Source organism: Danio rerio, chromosome 15, assembly GCF_052040795.2.
Source record: "Danio rerio strain M-AB ecotype USA chromosome 15, GRCz13ab, whole genome shotgun sequence".
Lineage (NCBI taxonomy): Eukaryota > Metazoa > Chordata > Actinopteri > Cypriniformes > Danionidae > Danio > Danio rerio.
The window spans coordinates 25,939,535-25,955,904 of record NC_141035.1 but is presented as its reverse complement, the minus strand read 5'-3'; the positions used below and the strand labels follow the sequence as shown (position 1 = coordinate 25,955,904).

At 38.4% G+C, this 16,370-nt stretch overlaps 1 protein-coding gene across 4 annotated transcripts in view; it reads right to left on the bottom strand.

Annotated features, from left to right (window-relative positions):
• Window positions 1–1,812: 1,812 nt before the first annotated feature.
• cbl (Cbl proto-oncogene) overlaps window positions 1,813–16,370 on the bottom strand; it is a 60,064-nt gene continuing 45,506 nt past the window's right edge. Inside the window, exons 6-17 of one of the 4 annotated variants that reach the window (XR_015508531.1) lie at window positions 15,566–15,703; window positions 15,357–15,444; window positions 14,571–14,702; window positions 14,260–14,481; window positions 13,864–13,995; window positions 13,346–13,714; window positions 13,170–13,261; window positions 10,354–10,506; window positions 10,168–10,274; window positions 9,863–10,078; window positions 4,029–5,967; window positions 1,813–2,996 (exon numbers count right to left, since the gene is read on the bottom strand). Coding sequence is in view for 2 of the 4 variants with exons in the window: in NM_001007330.1 (NP_001007331.1) it covers window positions 5,696–5,967; window positions 9,863–10,078; window positions 10,168–10,274; window positions 10,354–10,506; window positions 13,170–13,261; window positions 13,346–13,714; window positions 13,864–13,995; window positions 14,260–14,481; window positions 14,571–14,702; window positions 15,357–15,444; window positions 15,566–15,703 (1,921 nt within the window). In the remaining 2 variants the exon portion in view is untranslated. 4 annotated transcript variants of the gene reach the window in all.

Here is a 16,370-nt window from a genome sequence, read left to right as displayed (position 1 = left end):
TCTGAGCTGCTTTTTAATGCGCTCACCTAACCCCACCCCTAACCCTACCCCTTGCTCCATTTGAGAGCATTGTGTCTGAATGATGCAATCTCAGCCTGCATCATAAATGCTGCATCCAGATACTATTGGAGGATTGTGGGATTTCTAGGACATTGAAGGATGCATCTATGCTGCCTTAAAAATGCGATAAGTAGGAAGCATCATCTCTGTCTGGGCATATTGATGGAATGTTAAAATGAATGTCCCTATAAAAAAATAACATGTTTAAAATAACCGGCGCATCATTGGTGAAATTGAATTGGTTTGTTAGCGGCAAGGATGAACTGAATAAAGTGAAATGAAGGAATAAAAATAACTTATTTAAAAAAAAATGTAATGAAATAAAAGTATTAATTTTAGTTGCACTCAAGTACAAATACACACAATAATACTCAAGTACACCTCTGTGCTTAATTAACAAACTTCACCAGATATGAATGTGGTCCTCGCTGGTGAGTGCTTTAGTGCTTCTAGGTATAAAATGATTTCATTTGTTGATGAGTGCATTCAGTTAGAGAAGAAAGGTCTAACAGTACATCACAGAGGACAAAGTACACAGATGTGCTTAATCTAGATGTCTTCAATATTTTCTGTGTAACAAGCAAAGATGGAAGATCACGTACAGGCAACATTTTGATGTTGTTAAATCAGCAGTTGAAGTGGACACCTTAAAGGAGTCAAAATGCCATCCTGTTTGATGTGCTGAACTTTTTTTTCAGCAGAATTTTTGGATTTGCTTAAAACTACATGTATGGCAATTTACTGCTGTCAGCTGGCAATTAGAATCTTTGTGGTTTAACTAAACTTTTCTGAAACTTGTGCCTTATTCATTTAGGTGGTATGTTTAGATGTGAAAGCCTCTGAACTGTGGGAATTACAACAGAAGCACGTAGTTAAATATTTCTATAAAAAGACATACTAGACTTTCAGAAATGTGTTTTGGGGAAGTTCTGGTACTTCCATTTCAGTCATTAGCAATAATTGCTGGTGTTTATGTAGTCACTTTCCCACTGAAAAGAACAATCCTGGAGAATGAAGTCATTGAAGAAAAGCAGCCAAGTAGTTAAAGTGATACAAATTAAGTCAATCAGGTTTCAACTAAATATTCTTTAGGTTTTGCAAAGCTTCACTTAATAGTTTTAGTCAGATTTATTGATACAAGTTAAGATGAATACAAATGTTTATTTGATTTAACTATAAAAAAAAATAAAAATAGCAAGAATTTCTTTGTACAGTGTACAAATGTCATAGCAAAATCAAAATTTATGTTTACCAAATCTTTATTTATTGGAAGACCATGGATATTTTATAAAAACTGTGGGAAAAGTGGTGTTGCATTTACAGTCCTGTTTTTGTAATCATATTTTCAGATGTTTTTTTTCTGTAAACTTCTAATGATAATGATATTAAATAATTTTTAAACACAACAGCAATGTTAAAGTTCAAGAGTTGCGAAATCAATATTTGGTGGAATAATCTAATTTTTTATATATTAAAAAAACACTTCTAGATGACTAATTGAAAATTGGGAAAAAAAAATGCTTTTTTTAAACCATTTTATTTAAACCCATACCAAGTAAATCAAGAGAATTTTTTAAATCTCTCCCAATATTGTTCCATAGTTACATGATTATATTAAGAAAACCTGCTATTTTAAAAGAGTAAAAATGTGAATAAATAATTTATAACGTAATAGGGACATGAAATGTGAGTAGGGGACTTGCAGATGTTCTTAAAAAGCAAACCCTTAAAGACGACACGGAGACCATAAGGTTTGTTCTATTGTTTTAATTAACAGTATAGCGCTGTGCATACTTCCAAAGTGATATGAGAATTAGCACAAAAGAAACCCTGAAACACTCAGGCAAGTTATGGCAAAATGAGGAGAGAGCTCCCTCTTGTGGTCTGATTCAAGACATTCCAGAAAACAGACAGAGATTCACCATGATGTCACTGACCAAAGCCAACAGAAGCGACGATGGAAACGTTTTCCAAAGAGTTCGTGAGGGATTTCGTTCACTCTTTACACTAAACAAGGCCTTTTTTCATCTGGGTTGCAGAACAAAATTACGGACATACCTAAACATATATGGCACTGCTCACAGTAATATTCACATCAGTAAACAAAAATAAAATTCTGACATGTACAGGAATGCAAAATGAAACAAAACATTGCCGTTTCCGTGTATTCTATGTATAAGTAACTTTACACACGTTGATTTTAAAGTGACAGTATCATAGCACAAATTAGTACGCTGTGCCAAAATATTTGTACAAACTCACACGCGTCCATCACACAATAGTAGTACAGTAAAACGAACAAAATGATTAAAAAACAAGTGTATAACCTTCTCATCTCTAGACTTCATATGGTGCAGTAAAAAAACAAACAAACAAGAAGCAAAAATCAGTATTAAACCATCATATGCTTCAAGGCAACAGAAACTACAAACCGAGAGTTAACGCTGGTAAATAAACAGCTCGACGTATCGTAAGCTCTCAAGGTTATTCGTGTACCTACAAGACTGAGACGTGGAAGTACCTGCAATCCCGGTGCAGCACTCTCAAGAACACTAGGGGTTAGTAGAGACTAAAACTGGGCCACGCGACAACCATCGTGACTCCTCCAGACTCACTTTAATGGAGTTACAAGTGCATTCACATGTGCTGGTGCAATAAAAGACAACGGCTTGAAATATTAAAGTTCACCTATTTTTTTTTTAAAGTACATAATTTGTTTATGCTCATGCAATTCAAAACTACTATGACTTAAATTTGAGAGAGATTTCCAAAATATATTTTATCCATGTAGGGAATCCATTTATTTTTGGACCCCATTGCCAAACAAAATATTTCCACAGGGAAAATGAATTCAGAAAGACATGAGCGAGTAAAAGATACCATTTACAATTTTAGCGCAAACTACACTACATAAGAGAATGGGTCTCAGTCAATTCCTGGAGGGCTGCAGCTCTGCAGTTTTGCTCTAACCCTGCCTCGATTATTTGTATCAGCTGTGTTTGAAAGGGGTTGGTGCAAAAATGTGCAGAGCTGCGGCCCTCCAGGAATTGACTTTGAGAGGTATAGTATGGTATAGAGGGATAGTTCACCAAACAAATAAATAAAATAAGGATGTTTAATTACTCATCTCCAGGCCATTCAGGGTGTAGGTGACTTTTCCCCACCATTGGTGATTGTTTTAAATACAAGCCAATGACTTATGAAGCAAAATAATTGGTCTACGCAAAAACTCAACATTTACAACATTATAACCTTTAATAATTCTCATTCTCAGAAGTCCTGAGCGCGATCAAAAAGTTTGGAGCACGAGCTTCTTCACTGTGTGGTCAGGATTAGTATTAATTTTGTTTTGCCTGTATAAAATGTATATTTTTGACAATTAAAGGAGGGATAGTTCACTCAAAATGAATATTCTGTATCAATTAATTATTTCAAAGCAGTTTTTCTTTTATTGAAAAAAAAAAAAAAATATATATATATATATATATATATATATATATATATTTTTTTTTTTTTATTTATTTATTTATTTATTTTTTTGGGAAAGAATGCTGAAAACCTGTGAACATTGACATCCATAGTATTTGTATTTTCTACTATGGAAGTCAATGGTTACTGGTTTTCAGCTTTCTTTAAAATATCTTCTTTTTTAGTTCAATTTAAATGGTCAAAATAGTGAGTAAATTTCATTTTCGGGTGAACTATCCCTTTAAAGTGCTAGCATTTGGTCTCCCTACAACAATTATTTCAGCTTAAATCTTTCATCTTAAAAAGTCGTCATCTACATCTCTGAAGGTAAGTGAATAACTTATTTCATTTTGGGGTGAACTGTCCATCTTTAGGAATCCAACTGGGTAACAACGAGTAATTAAGAGTCACTTTAAAAGAAGTCTAGCGTTATTCCTCACCCTGAGCATGAGAGTCTTGCACTGGCTGTAGTCACTAATGTAGATTCTGTTGTAATGTACGGTATTCCTGAGTACAAAGGGGAGATCAGGAAGCACCTTCTCCCTAACAGCAGGCGGACTATGGGCACTGCGATCATGGCTTGAAGAGGGCTGTCGCTGAAAGACCATTCCAATCGGTGACAGGTAAACACCAAAGCCTCGCAGGACAACGTAAGAACAGAAATAAGGCCTTCTGCGATGAGCCTCGTGATGCATTTTACCATTTCTAACGCATGACAACGCACGTAATTCAAGCAAAAATGCAACGTACCTGGATGAAAACAGTCATCCCATGTTCACGCACACAAACAAACACACACATACACATACACAGAGAAAAATAAATCAGCTGGGCTCACACCTGCGCAAGTTGCTTCTGATTTCAAGTATGCTACATTACCAAATCACACACAACCGATACTGTCACTTTAAAATGGGTTAAACACAGTATTCACAAATGTACATTTAAGGCTTAATTGTTTAGCACTAACAATAATAGCAGCAGTAAAGCACTTCTGTATTAATAACAATAAATCAAATAATAATAACATTAATAATAACAATATATTAAGGTGATCAAATGAAATGGTTTCTAAGATGAACAGCTTCATACACAAGTCCGAACCTCCCCAAGAGTGATTTCAGTCCCCACTGAATACAGAAACTTGGCCAGGCCTTGGACCTTTATAAGCAAATACTTCTTTTTTTTTGTGTTTTGTTGTTGTACTAAGCAGTTTCACTTTGTCTCCAACCTCTCGCACCTTAATCTGTTAGAGAACACTATCTTTAGTAAACACGCTACTTCACAAAAGTCTGTCGGAGACCATCATATTAATGACACATTCAGATTAGAGCAAACAGGTTACGTGTCCCCTGACATCAGATGCGTGTACCCTTCATCAGCGCATTCCAATTGGAAACTTTGAAGGACTGGCTGTCCTAAAACATTTGGGAAGTGAATTTCATGGTACAGTACACTTACAGTAATGCTACAAAGATGTAACAAGGCTGACGGAGAGCCCAATTTCGATGCCAGCCAGCCACCACGCTTTTAAAAGAAATAAAGATCCCACAGTACCCTGGAGGTCAAGGTCAATCGGAGAACGGGTCACTTTGGGCTGAGCGGTATTTCTAAAACTGGTAACTGCGCTGAGGGGACCGACATGCAACTAGACAGACCAAAAAAAAGAAAAATCACACACTCAATAACAAAATGTACCGAAGCAACACAAGTAAAGGCCATTTTTCACGCCAGAAAATGCTGCAGTCTGCTGTTTACTGAACTCCCTTTAGCTATCCCAACTCTGAGGCCTAATACTTCACACACCCTGATGTCTGCAGGTAACCCTGTGCCTCTCCAACATACATGTGTATATATTAACTATACTCAATATTCTGATTTATATATTAAACCATATATAAACACATACATGTTTTTGTCTTTTTTTTTTGTCTTTGTTTAGCCTCAAGGGACATGCGTTGGCTTCAGGCTGAAGAAGCGGCCGCAAAAAAACCCTTGCTGTTCCTTGCGCACGAAGGAGGACAGAGAATCCAAGAAGCGTTACGGAGAAACAGGCTCTTGCCATCGCTAGAGCAAGAATGCAGGGTCACGCCACTGACTTCTGAAGTCCAAGACGAATACGAGGCGAGCGTGGCCGGGCTGCGACTGGGTGCACTGAGAAGTTTCGTTATGTTAAGATATGTGCAGTAGAAGGGATGGACACAAACTCCCTCAGGATGTTCTTGGCCATTTCAATATTGTTCTGTGCAATCATTAGGGCTTTTTGGATGTCCTGATGGGAGTATCCCTGGCTCAAGAGGTGCTCGATCTCACTGCTGATCTGCTGGCTGGGGCCTGGACTCGCCCCGGGGGGAACTGGACTGGGTCTGCGATCCGAGTTGATGCGACGGGGCAATGGCTTAGGAGGCCGCTCGGGGGCTTCAGAGGGGTCCAGGACAGCTGAAAATACAATTCAGAATAAAAATAGTGCCTGTGTGTACACTGATGTCTGAGACAATGATCATATTGCAGCACAGTGAAAGCCATAACACTCTCATGGGGTTGAGATGTGATCTAAAATAAATAAAGGTGGAAAGCGGAAATGATACAGCCCTATATTTGGTCTCTTTCTGTGTGTGTGAGGATACGTCTATGCCTAATATATATATATATATATATATATATATATATATATATATATATATATAAAATACTAACTACTGGAGCTTTCCTTTAAAGCACACGTAGCAAATTTAGTTTGCAAATTGACAGTTAAGCTTGAGTTATAATATCGAAATGAATCCTGCTTTTAATCCTGGTATAATGACTGCAACATTTAAACCATTACTATAATATGGTGATGTTTTATAAATGAATGCCTTAACCAAATGTCTTTAGCTTTTAAACTCTGTTTATTACAGCGCTCTAAGGTTTGTTACAGGCTGCCGTAGACCAATGTGAACTGTATGCCAAAGCTGAGTGGCCTTCTCTGAATCCAAGATGGATGACTCTGGTCTACAAAGCTCTTCTGGGTCTGGCGCCTTTATACCCATGTTCCCTTCTTCATAGGTCAAAATGCCAGTGCGCCCTACGTTCAAGTGAAACTAATAATTTGTCTGTTCCCCGGGTTTGAACTGAAACAGGGAAGTGAGCCTTTAGTCTTGCCGCCCCCTCATCCTAGAATACTCTTCAATCTGAACTAAAAATGTCTGAGCTCATGCCAATTAAATAATTTCACTTTATCCTTTATAAGAAACAACAGTCCATTTCTCAGTGTATGTGTTTAACATATTGTAATGTGGTAAAGCTGAATAGCTGAACTGTATTTCTATATTATCTTTACTTTTTATTGATTATTATTTTTTATAAGTTGTGTGTTGTGGACCTCTTGGCCAGGTCACCCTTGTAAATGAGATCTTGATCTCAATGGGTTTATCTAGCTAAACAAAGAAACATTTAAACATGTATACTGTAAATAACATGATTATGATAAAAATTTAAACACTACAGGACGATAAATTAAACTTGACTCGAAGGTAAGCAAAGTTGCATTGTTAAGAAAAAAAAGTTGCGCTGGTGTACAGATCAGATCATATTTTATACTTTTTAGTAATATTATAAAATATACAAATGGAGGTCAAAAAGGAGGGAAAACATGTGAAAATGTAAGAATTGAAGAGAAAAACATTGCTCTTTAAAATTGTTAAAAACTGGAAGCACTTCATTTTACAGTCTTGTTCTGCATGCAGATACTATTTACTTGTTAAGGCCTTGCTATACTTCAAACTAAACTAAACAACAAACTGAAATGACGTCAGTTCCAACAAAATCTGGTCAAAATAAAGTTTGTTTTGAGTTTGTAACAGCTCACCAATGCAGACTTGTTTAGTTTGTTTACACTCTTAAACGCCGTAGAGCTATCATTGACTCTTGGCAAATATGCAAGACTGGGCAACATAGCAAAAAAATCTATGATTCAAAAATTTGCTCACCCACTACAAAATGCGTAGAGTTGAAGTTTAATTAAAAAAATGCTTACATTTATATTGCACTTTTCAGGACGCTCAAAGCACTTTACACATTTTGGGGGGCATCTCCTCATCCACCACCAGTGTGCAGCATCCACCTGGATGACGCGACAGGAGCCATATTGCACCAACCACACACCAACTGATTGGTGGAGAGGAGACAGAGTGATGATATGGGGATGGTTAGAAGATCATGTTTGACAGAAGCCAGTGGGCAAATTTGGCCAGGCTGCTGGGGTTATACCCCTATTCTTTTTAGAAGGACATTCTGGGATATTAAATGACCACAGAGAGTCAGGCCCTTGGTTTAATGTCTCATCCGAAAGATGGAGCTCACTAAGCAGTATAGAGTCCCCATCAATATACTGGGGCGTTAGGACCCACAAGGACTGCATGTTGAGCACCCCCTGCTGGTCTCAACCAACAGCACTTCCGGCAGCAACCTAAGGCCCAGTTTACACTAATGCGCTTTCGTTTTAAAACGCACAAGTTTTGCTACGGTTACGCCATCCGTCCACACTATGCCGGAGTTCTCGAGCGTCGAAAACGGAGCGTTTCAAAAACGCTGGAGAGGCCGTTTTCATTCTAAAACGCTGCTGCTCCGTTTCAGTGTGGATGAGGAAAAAACAGAGACATCTGAAAACGGAGGCGGGGCCGCCGCGATTCGCTACTTGATTGGGGCTTTTGTGTCATTGCGTATCCTTCCCTTATTTGTCAAGCCCCTTTCACATGACTATAACACATGGCTTTAACGCTACCGGAAGACAGTACTGTAAACAACAACATGGGCACAGAAATGGGAGCGCTGTTTGCACTATTGTCTGTTTTAGGCACCATTGTGCAGTTATTCATTTGTTACGTTTAGTTTCAACTCGACCTCATTGTCTGTCCACAAAAATACCTCTCTTGCTTTCTTTGCCATGGCGTTTAATGTTCAACCGGCGTTTGTTGACTAACAATAACAAAATGTCGAGCGAGACGCATGCTTTCTGTTTATACTAGAACGCGCATGGCCAGAGTGCACGAATGGTCACGTGATATACGTTTTTGGTGGCATAATGTGGACGGAGATATGTTCAGAGACGCTAGGTAATACGCTAGTGTGGACCCGTATCGTTTTTGATCTAAAACGCCGTTTTAAAACTTTCCCATGTGGACTCCCAATCAGGTACTGACCGGGCACAGCCCTGCTTAGCTTTAGAGGGGGTCCATGTGACAGTTGCAGAGAGCTAGCTGCAAGTAAGCTATATAATTAGCTTAAGCCTATCATAATTATATAATTACAGGATGCTAAAGAAAAAAATAAACTTTCCCTCAAGAACTTTTATTATGTCAATTAAAGATCAAATTTATCACAATCTATTTACTATTATTTACAAGACTAATAATAATAACAATAATTAAAATAATGTCAATGAAATAATTTTAGAAATTTTCAGTAAAACTAAACTCATGATAACTGCTAAGAGTTGACTTTTTCAAGATGATTTATTTCTCTATTATTTTGTAACGTTTATGTCAACATACAATCAGAGGTTTCTTCATTTTTAGTTTGCGCTATATCAGTTCATCTAAATTATTCATGCTAGGCTAGTGGGTTGCATTTGATTGCTTTTATTTGCATCTGGCAGACTGGTGACAAGTTGTCAGAGCACTGATATTTATGGTACCTCAATGAATGTCTTTAGGGCTGGGTCATGTAATTTACCCAGAAACAGCAGCATCAGATGGGTAACAGTTCCTTTCATATGCACGTCTAGTCCATTAATTGTAAATACCGGATCAAGTTCTCACAGTGATAACTTCTCACCGTGAGAAATAAAAGGTGTGGCTTCAGGTTCAAATGCGTGTCTCTCACAGTGAGTGCGTGAGACTTGAGAGTCATGGTTTATGACCACCGTTTTTTTAGCAGAAGTGCTTGTGCTGCTATGTTCTTTGCAATTTCATAGAGTGCAACATTTCTCATAATTCTTTCCATGTTGTTTATGTCTTTCTATAGCAAATGTGGAAGAAACTACAGCAGCTCAGAAGGGAGTATCGCATATGTTCGAGTGATTTTCATTCTAACTAATCGAAGTAAACTGCACATTAGAGTTAATCATTAAAATCAGTTTATCCATGGCTGAGAGCAAAAATAACTTATATATTTTGACGTGCAAGAATAATAATAATTATTTTTTTTTAGTATACTGGGGCATTTACAGTAATTTTATTTAATAGAAAATAGCTAGGTACAAAAAAAGGGAATGAAAATGTCTATACTGTAAAATCAACAAACAGTTGATTCAAAACCTTTAAACACAGAAATAAGCCTGGGTTTGACTTACTTGCAGCTGCTCCAAGGTCACTGTCAAAGGAGAGGCGGCTGAAGGCTGAGGAGGATGGTGAGTTAGCATCTGAAAGCGTGCGTCGGGCTAGAGCTGCAGATAGATGAGGTTTGGGATAGTCATAGCTGTTCTCCTCCTCCTCCTCCTCCTCAGCATATGCACCGACAGGATCCCGCGGGCCATTAGAGCAGGTCAAAGGAGGCAATTCGGAGTAATCTGAACAAGGACAGAAACACAATATTACACCTTCAACCCAAACTGGCAGACTGTCTGAATGCAGATAAAAGCTTTACACTTCACAGTACCCGAGTCTCTGGCCTGTGGTGCAGAAGCTGTGAGGGCCTGTGCTTGGATGTTGTACATGGCTTCATACATCTGTGGACTTTCTGACTCTAATTCATTGAGCATACTTCTAGGGACATAAACAGCGAGATTCAGTGCACTGACAGATTCAGGGTGCTTAAAAGCTCTGGGTTGTCAGTGAACTTTACCTGGGACTGAGTGAGAGTGGTGGAGGTGGTCTGGGCACAGCCTCCCCTGCAGCAGAGGGCAGCACTGGTCGAGAAGATGGAGTCATGTACTCGGACTCCTCGTCATTCTCATTGGTTTCCTCCCCTGTCTGTGTTCTTGCTGCTGCAACAGGCCTGTCAGCACAAGAGGAGGAAGTGTTAACATACATTTGTGCCTGTTCACTTTACTGACAGCTTTGTAGCACAGGAAGTCAGGGGTGTTTTTATTATTGCAACATTATATTACAATGAGTAGTCACTGTAATATTTGGCCTTATTCTGCAAAAATATATATGCAATATGAAAATTTACACTGCTCAAACCAACTTTTTAGGATTGAACAACTTTGAGAGGGGGAAACCACAAATTTGCTTACACTTCTTTTTTTGCATTGGGCTTCAACTCACGCACAGACTCAAGGCCCTGCAGCTTTTAAAGTATACTGAATAGCGGATGAGGAAGTTAAATATTTAATTCAATTCATGTTTATTTGTATAGCGCTTTTACAATGTAGATTGTGTTAAAGCAGCTAAACAGAAGTTCTAGTAGATTAAAACTGTGTCAGTCCAGTTTTCAGAATTGAAGTTCAGTTGTTTAGTTCAGTTCAGAGTGGTTTGATTTTCACTGCTGGAAGTCCAAACACTTAAAAGCAAATCCATCAATGCACAGCCCCACAAGTCCCAAACTAAGCAAGCCAGTTGCGAGGAACAAACTTCACCAACTGACAAAAGTGAAGGAAAAAACCCTGAAGAGAAACCCGGCTCAGTTTGGTTAGGCTTATTCACCTCATAACTGCACATGGCCATCAATACGGGTAAAAAAACTGAGCTGATGACATCAAAACGACATTGCCTGGACCGGTGTGGAAAACAGACTGCTGCAGAATGTAGTTGGCTGAAGATTAGCTTTTTCTTCATTTCAACTCTTTACCCAAATCTCAGCAAAGTGAAGAAAAAAAAAATAACAACAAAAAAAAAACGAAAAAATCGAGTCCAGTAGAGGACGCATTTCTAATGTTTTTGACATTCAATAAGACTCTTTAGGTTGTAAAGATTCACCTGATTTAGGATACAATACGATTCACAATACTAATCTCACAATACAATTGTCACAATTTTTTAACAAAATGTTTTGAAACAAATTTAGGGTGAACAAGAGCCCTTTATTTTTTTCTTAAATGCTGCACATTAACATATTAACATAACTGAATTGCTATTTTAAAACAAATTACTAATAAAAAATAAATAAATCAAAAAATAAAAAGAAGACTATTTCATATAAACAAACTAAAACTTTCACTGTGGAGCTAAATTAAGAATTTAAAACAAATTCTACATCAAAAATGACCAATACAAATTAAAGAAGACTCTTTCATATAAACAAACTAATACTGGGACTGTGCTGGGATTTGAAAAAAGAAAAAAGAAAAAAAGAAACATCAGAATATCTATGTTTTCTGGCAATGCTCCCTGCTGATGAAAAAACTTTTTCACTGGGGACTGAAATGCCTGGTGTGGAGAGGAAAGCTTTTCCTAAACCAGTGAGCAGTGTTTACAGAGGTGGTCAATAACCCCCTCTGCTCCTAGGAACTGGCCACTCGCATAAAACACTGCTTATAAAATGACTAAATATATAGTAGGATAGAGAAAGGAGTTGAACATGATTATAAAGGTGAATAAATAATATTATTGTATAATTAATTAGTATAAATATCAGTGTAATACACTTAAGAAAATCTTGAATATTTTAAATATTCAATAATAATAAGCAAATGATTAAACTATGCATAAACTAATATGAAAAGAAGAGGGTAAAATAATCTAATACCTGTTGTTCTGTAATGCAACAACTTTCTTTTTCAGTCTGAAAAACATCTTCGCACTTTTGCTATGAAAACACTGATGCACTCTGTGATCTCCATAGCACTCGGAGCAAGCGAAGCTGCAGATCCTACGCTCCACATGCTTTGGCTTATTAATAGATTTTGGTGTATAGTCGAATGTGATGGTAGTTTTCCATTGCGCTGACGGTTTTTGTGCTGCATCATATTCATTGTGCTGTTAGTCTAAGTAAATGTCTTTTTGCAGTATTTACACAGCTTGTGTTTTGTCTGGCGCACTTCACCGCTGTTATTTTACTCTACCGCCCGACCTCTTGCTCGCCTTTTTCTGTTAAAAAAAATTAGCGCAATTCTCTCAACATTTCTACTGGCTTGAATAGTCACATGTTTGAATCGAATTTCAACCAGCTTAGAGTGAATCGTTAAATCCCTAAAGACAATAAAAATACATTGTAATGTTGCATTGAAGAATGAAAAAAAGACGTATTTAATAGAAATAAAATAAAAATAAAATTCACAACTTGGGTATACTAAAAAAATAAAAACATCCCTGATCACACAGAGAACAAAACATTTTAAATACAACCTAATTACTAATGCAAAATAATGATCTGTATATATTAATAAGCATGTAGTGGAGTTCACTTTGCTTTAAATGTGTAAGCTTTTATTAAAATCAGGATGGATGTTTTATTGTTCATCAACTGCAAAAAAGCAACACTGCTCCCTTGTGCCATTAGCCTCGTAGATGTGGTGTGCACTCTGCTATTCTTTCTTCTCTGAACTAAAAAAAAATATAAAAACCATAATGATAATAGTTGGAGGAACATTTAACTCACCAAGGGTTTATTTAAACACTTTGCCTCCAAAGCACATTCAAGCACCTACAGAGGTAAAATTGGTGGACACACACACCCACCTATTGTACAGTTTTATTTCAACTTTGTGTGGCACTTACCGTATTGCCAAGGAATAGATGGCATTAGCCGAGGCAGACGGCTTTACTTTTGGACTGTCATAATCCGATGCAGGATTCGATGATCCAAAACTCTGCACACATAAAGCATGTGAAAGTTAAATAAATATTCAGTTTCTGCTTCTGTCAAGGTGTACTTATGGCACACATGTCCTTACCAGCTGGTGGTCGAGGCTGGGAGGGCCGTTGTTTCTGGGGGCTTCTGTTCTGGAATCGAGAGTAGAGGGCAGTTGGAGAGGCAGAGAGTGCCTGTTGGAAAGCTCTCGAGATCCACGGGTGTCTCCGCTTGCTGGTGGCTGTGATGGGGCTTTGGGTACAGGCCGGGAGTTCCAGTCTGGCATGTTGCGGTTAGGAGGGGCCGGGGGCAGTTTGTCACGAGATGGGTCTCCAGGCGTACTGGGGAGAGGACGTCTTGGGAGACGGTTGTCTGCTCCAGCTGGGTGTGGACGGTCTGGGGGAGGTGGAGGTGGCAGATCCCTTAGAGCCGGCGGCAGCGGTAATGGCTTGTCTTTGTGATGGGAAGGGGCCTGGAATGGGATAAAACCAGTTAGGAAAAACTCCAGTAGCATCTGAACATCATTTCCTTCTGATGCATTAAAAAATGCTTAATGGGTTTCAACCTGAGGTACCAAAAGTGAAGAAAACTTGACCAAACATTCCCCGCTAGAGCATTTACCTTGGATGTGGCCCCTGGACTTGAGGCCCCAGGAGGGTTGGTGGGCCTGAGAGGAAGCAGATCCAGCCGAGGAGGTACTGGAGGAACGACGGGCTGAGGGGAGATTGACATCGGCGAGGGCGGCCTCTCCACCTGAAACAAGTCACACCATTCAGCACACAGCTCCACTGATGCTAAATACTCCTGCCAGAATTTCAGAACCTTTACCGCAACCTGGTCAAGTGTATGCGGGAAGAGTTGTTTGGTTTGGATTTGGGTTAATTTCTATATTAAACTTCAAAATGGCAGCCTCAAACTAATTAAAAATAATATTTATTGAGGCAGGCGACACTGAGGTGAGGCGAGGAAGCGGACACATTATTGCAGGTTTAGCAAAAAGGTGAAAGTTATTCTCACTTTAGAGCCGACCAGCTTGCTAATCATGAAAGGAGTTTCCTCTAAACGGTCATCATCATCATCGTCGTAGCTGGGTGAAGGGGCTCCCTCAGCCCCAAACATGCCCCTGCAGCCATAGGAGGCAGCGCTGTTGGGATCCTTAGGATCAAAGGGGTCAACGACGATGGGCTCTGTACCCTTAATTTCACAGCGACAGAATGGGCAGCCTTGGCCTTCTGACTCCTAAAAGAGTGAGAAAAAAGTAACAGATTAAGTAAGATTCATTCATGTAGATCTAAATAGATGGACAGCTGAAGGTTCTTTAGGTTTACCTGCCAGGCTGTAAGACAGGAAGTGCACATGAGGTGTCCGCAGGGCTCGATCTTCACATCCTTGTCATTCTCAGCACAAATCTTACACAGCTGGAAGGTAGAGCCCATCTCACAGTACAGCTCATATTGCTCCTGTAAGAGATGACATATAGAGTTACACAGATGATCTAAGGCATTGATGTAAAACTCAATTACTGAAGGGCTGCAGCCCTGCACAGTTTAGTTCCAACCCTGCTCCAACACATATACCTGTAGGTTTCAAACAAGCCTGAAGGACTCAATTAGTTTGATCAGGTGTGTTTAATAAGGGCTGGAACTAAACTGTGCAGGGCTGCGGCCCTCCAGGAATTGAGTTTGACATCCCTGATCTAAGGCTACATTTAAACTGATGCATGTTCATTTGGTACATCAACACTTGGCATCAACACTACTCAAGAGTTTAACGATTAACAAACGAGCATTTTGGAAATGCAAGCTCTTAGTTTTCAAATAAAACCGTTTGCACTGCATGCATTACTCCCTGAGTGAATCTTTCTCTCTCACATTTTCCTTTATGACGCATTTTTATGAAGTAAAAATAAAATAATTTTATTCAAAAAAATGCCACAATGTTTAGTTTTTACTGTGAGTATACACAGATACACCCATATATGGCATAACAGCCAGCAGTAAAGAAACATGCATGCATTCACAGAAAAGGTTACACTGCACAGCTTAAAAGGTCAATTGTACAGTCTGTGCCGAATTTAGGTGGCGGACAGAAAAAAAATAAAAACATCAACAGACCTGTGTGACTTTGATATGGTCTTGAGGTGAGGGTTCACACAGTCCTGTGAGGTCTGGGTTTTGAGTGCGTCCATCTGGAAAAAGGTAGCTAAACAAGGCAAACAGTCTGTTTATTTACATGGATGATTAAAGGATGAAGTGTGACCTAAGCTTTATTACACATCTACATGTTTGAATGGATGTGTGAGCTTTAGACAGTGTCAACTTACAATCCTTCTCTAAAGCCATCGATGAGGGCCTGGAAGAGGGGTTTGTTATGAGGAATGGTCTGCAAGATGTTTCCATCAGCCGTGACGTAACCGATAGCCCACTGTCCGAGCCTCGTACAGCTCAGTCTGAAGATATAGCTGTAACAAGGAGCAAAACATGACATTACAACACACTTACGACATGAACAGAGAATACAAGACAATCTAGCAGTGTCAAATCCAGCCATCGCTGAGAAATGCTTCTCAATGTATTAGAAGTGGTCATATGATTGCTTTTCTTTGCAATCAGAGAGAGAGTGTGTGACATAATGGTGCTTTTACAATACATCTATTGATAGGAGGGTACCAAGCTGTCCTTTAGGACTCTCAGAGGGGGGATTCAAGCGACTGACAGTGCATTGTCCCATGAAACTCCTGTCTCTGTTTGTGTAAGAATCACAGATAATGCTGCTGTGACAAGGATGATGAACATGCTTGAATGAAAAACACTGAAGAGCCAAGACAATAAGATGCATGCTGTGATTAAATAAATGGCTCATCCTCCAAAAAACTTTTAGCAATTAGCTTTAGCTAAAAGACTTGTACAACTTTTTGTTATTTATAAACGTATTTAGATAAATGTAATACAATGCAAAATGACAATAAAATATTTTTTACAAATTGAAAAAAAAATTAAATAACTTTAATCTAAATTAAGTTTAAAACAAAATGAATTAAATAAAAAATTATATATAAAATAATAAGTAAAGAAATAAAATAATAAAATAAAGTAAATAAATAAAAATAAAAATGATAATTTCGGTTT